At 34.0% G+C, this 4347-nt stretch overlaps 1 protein-coding gene across 1 annotated transcript; it reads left to right on the top strand.

Moving 5' to 3' along the window:
* Window positions 1-3395: 3395 nt before the first annotated feature.
* On the top strand, window positions 3396-3776 carry LOC136089836 (uncharacterized). The gene has a single exon (XM_065815926.1). The coding sequence runs from the start codon at window positions 3396-3398 to the stop codon at window positions 3774-3776; it is 381 nt and encodes a 126-aa protein (XP_065671998.1).
* Window positions 3777-4347: the final 571 nt, after the last annotated feature.

Raw genomic sequence — 4347 nt, 5'->3', positions numbered from 1 at the left:
CTGTGCAGGGTTTTGTTTGGTGTAACCTCTTCTCCCTTTTTATTATCAGCTGCATTAATTAAACACGCTTAACGTTGTGCTTCTAATGATTTTAAATTTAGCAAAAAATTACTTTAATCACTTCACGTTGATGATTTAAATGATAGTTTTGACTCAGTGTGTGAAGGAATTACAGTGGTGGCTAATGAATTACGAATTATCACATTTATTACAAGAAAAAAAAATAGAACTACAAGAATAACTTAACAATCCAAAGAAAAACATAAAAAATGACTTGAATAAGACTTAAATATAAAAGCACCATGTAAAAAATTTCACAAATGCAAAATTCTGAAAGATCATTGAGTTTGCAGCCTAATATTTGGTGTGTCCACCTTTACTTCTTAAATTGGCTGAAACGCGACGAGACATCGACTGGATAAATTCCACATAGAGACGACGGATACGATCACTGTGGTGCCATGTATTAATAAGTATTTCAGTTAATTCTCTTTTGTTAGTAAATGCAGGTTTCAGAACTTCCTTCTTCAGCTCGTTCCACAGCCCCTCGATCTGGTTGAGGTCGGGACTGTTGCCCGCCATCCCAGAACAGGAATCTTCTGGTCCTTCAGGAATTTCATCACGGATTTGGCTGTGTGGCATGGAGCTCGATTCTGCATGAATATTGCATCTCCACGTGGATACCATTCTTGTACCTGTGGTATGAGACGTGTTTCCAGTACTCTCTTGTATTGACCCTGTTGCATAATCCCTTCCACAAAAGACAGACACCCCGGTCCGTTGACAGAATTAACACTCCAAAACATGATCTTTTGTGGGTGTTTTACAGTTTCCAGGATACAGTGGGGAGGTTTGCCTCTTTCTTCAAACAAATCATGCCCTCTCAGCCGTGACTTACAGCGTAGACTCATTAGAGAAGCACACCTGAGTAACAAATATAAACCTGTAAAATAACGGTAATCAGTACGGTATTACATACCGTATTTTATGATATGGAAAATACACATAATAACATGACAAAACTACAAAACTAATGAAAAAACATTATTATCACCATAAAGTGGGCAATATGTTTCTCATTTTAAATAATTTCATAAGAGTATGTACACTGCTTACCTTCGAACAGTCGTCTTTGGTCCAATCGTCGTGTCGACGTGCCCACGTCAGCCTCTTCTCCTTCGTTGCAACCGACAGCTTGGATTTCTTTGTGGCTTTGTATGCCTTATAACCGAAATTCAACAAACGTCTTTTAGCAGTTCTTGAACTTACTGCAAGTCCTATTATGCCATGCCATTCCTGTGCTAACTCTACGGAAGATTACTTACGTCCTTTTCGGCACAAATTCAGAAGTACGTGATCATTCCAAGGGGTAGTCTTGGAAGCACTTTTACAATTTTCTCGCTTGGTAGCTATGCCATCTTGGCCTTTGGACTTATTTCTGATTCTTTCAACAGTCTGACGCGAGACTTCTAGCTTGCGAGCTATTTCGGAATTACGAAGAGCAGTGTTTTCTAATAACAGTATTATTTCACTTTTTTTTTGCTACGCTAATGTCCCGTTTCTTACCCGTTTCTGTCAAATAGTGTCTCTCTTAAGCTTGAACTTAAAGCTTGTTTCAATTACAGCAAAGTAATAACTTATGAGCGATAATACAAGTTAAATTACAATTAAGCTACAAAAGACGACAAAAATAATGACCAGATATCGCCAAATACCGCAATCAAGTGCCTTAAAAACCTAAAGCAAATTTTATACAAAATACAAAAAAAATCATATTTTAGCAACAAATTTGAAAAGTCCTTGACAACAAACAATAAAATAAATATCATGTCAGCAACTTATGTAATAAACAAGAATTAGAATGTAGTTATATAGCCAGAGTAAGACTGAATACGCTAGATCTGATCAAATCCTTCTAAATTCCTAATTCATTGGCTAGCACTGTAAGTTTAATAATAAAGCAAAACTATGTTTAAAAAAGGAAACCTCAACCTTCGAAAATTTGAATTCAATTCTTAGGATCTAGAGCAATTCTATTTCAAACGACATTGCTAAAGTCCTTGGTATTAAGTGGAATAAAATTGAAGATACTTTTATCTTTTCATTTATATTTAATAGACAAATCTACGAAACGTAACATTTTAAATTTATTTCTAGGTTATATGATCCCTTAGGATTAATGGCTCCTGTTATTGCAGAATGTAAAATTTTGCTCTAGTCAATTTGCAAATTAAAATTAGGATGGTGTTCACCTATAGAAAATGATATTTTAAATGAATGGGAAGAATTAATTAATGACTTGAGTTCGGTTCCCTATATTAGTATACCTAGACGGTACAGTAAATTTGTAGACAACACTTAATTTGAATTATATGGCTTTTGCGATACAAGCGTATGGGTGTTGCGTTTATTTAAGATGTAGCAATGAAGGGTTCGCAAATTCCTGTCTATTTTTTTCCAAATCAAGAGTTTCACCTTTATTTGAAAATACAATTCCTAAGTTAGAACTAAGAGCAATGCTATTGTTAGCTAATTTTTTTTTCATTTGTATATAAAGAGTTGTCATGTGTTTAGACATTTCATGTGTTTCGTGATTCTGATTCTATTATTTGTCTAAATTGGGTTAACAATATAAATAAAAAATATAAAACGTTTATTCAAAAACGTTTGAAAAAAAATCGTTTTTCATATGATTAAGTTTTGGAATTATATTTAAATAGCCAATGAGATTGTTTTTCTGAATCAGTTACATTATTAAATACAGATCACCGTAACTTTAATTTAAATTCTATTGATATTAAAAATTTTAAAACGTACGGTCGTCTCCTTAAAATCTCAGCCTTATGCTACGCTTGTTAATATTATTAAAAAAACATGTATTTATAATTTATCTACTCCTACAACCTCTGAATTAGATTATGCAGAGACATGGATAAAGTTTATTCAAAGAAATATTAAATGTATAGATTCTTATAGCCAATTAGAAAAAGATTTAGGTTTTTTCTAAGTCGATGGTATAGTTTGTTGTCACGGTCGATTCAACAATGCACCGTTACTTTATATTGCTAAATTCCCGATATATTTACCGAAAAATTTTCTTAATACTAATTTTACAATTTTACATTTCTATTTACTTAGTTAACATGGCGGCTAAGGAAACTTTAAATAAATTAAGGTCAAAGTTTTGGTTGTCCAAAGCTCGTAATCGAATTAAAAACATAATAGGGACTGTTACATATGCTGAAAATAGTAAACCCTGTGCTTATCCTAATGCTCCGATTTTACTTCTAACTGGACTTTACGATTAATATGTCTTTAAATACGTAGGAGTAGATCTTTGTGGTCCAATTATGTTAAAGAATGCATATCAAATTTGTGAAATTTATAAGGCATGAATGTTTGTCGTTTCATGTTGTAGAACACGTTTACTTTATTTAGATTTGGTTCCTGATTATACCGCGGAAGCTTGCATCTGTGTCCTTCGTAGATTTATTGGTCGCTATGGCGCACCTTATCAAGTCATCAGTGACAATGGTTCAAATTTTACTGCGGAAGAAACTCTAAAGTTTGCAAGTATGCAACGAATTCGATGGAGTTTTAATATTCCTGCAGCTCCTTGGTGGGGAGGGATATACGAAAGATTGATTCGAATTACTAAAAGAAATCTCAAGAAAACCCTAGGCACATCAAGACTTAAATGCGAAGAAATGCTAACAATACTTGCCGAAATAGAATTTATAACAAATAAATGTCCAATCACGTTCACTTACGACTAACCGCTCACCCCAAATCATCTCTTATACGAAAGAAAAGTTCACCTCCAATCCGTGGATTCAAATAACATATTACTCGAAAATAACGATAAAGCAAAATTTAAGAAACGAAATATCAATTACAAATCATTTTTAGAACATCTCACATCAAAATTCTGGGTTTATTGTAAAAATCACCGATGTTGTGCTTGTTGAAGACCCGGAAGTTCCTCGGTCAATATGGAAAATAGGAGTTGTTCAAAGTTTGATACCATCGAGTGATGGTCAAGTATGAGCAGCGGAAGATAGAATTATATCTTATGATAAATCGTCAATTATTAAAAATACGTTAAACAAGCTGTATCTGCTGGAAAATCACAAAATACATTTATAGTGGAGAGAGACATTGCATTGATAAATGATTTAACAGTGCCGGGCGCAGTGTTGCGTTAGTTCGATACCGCTACGGTCAGATTTGCTTCTTGCGCATGCCCGCGAATTTATAGTATTTAATCTAATGCGGCATGCGCTGAGCTGTCTTCTCTTTTTGCAGTTACGCTCTCTTTGCACTCAGCTCTTGTATATTTGGCTTGTT

This window comes from Hydra vulgaris, chromosome 13, assembly GCF_038396675.1.
Source record: "Hydra vulgaris chromosome 13, alternate assembly HydraT2T_AEP".
NCBI lineage: Eukaryota > Metazoa > Cnidaria > Hydrozoa > Anthoathecata > Hydridae > Hydra > Hydra vulgaris.
This window is presented reverse-complemented; position numbering and strand designations above follow the sequence as displayed.

Excerpts from the sequence above, each read along its gene's own strand:
- LOC136089836 (XM_065815926.1), top strand. The coding sequence starts at position 3,396 with ATGTTTGTCGTTTCATGTTGTAGAACACGTTTACTTTATTTAGATTTG.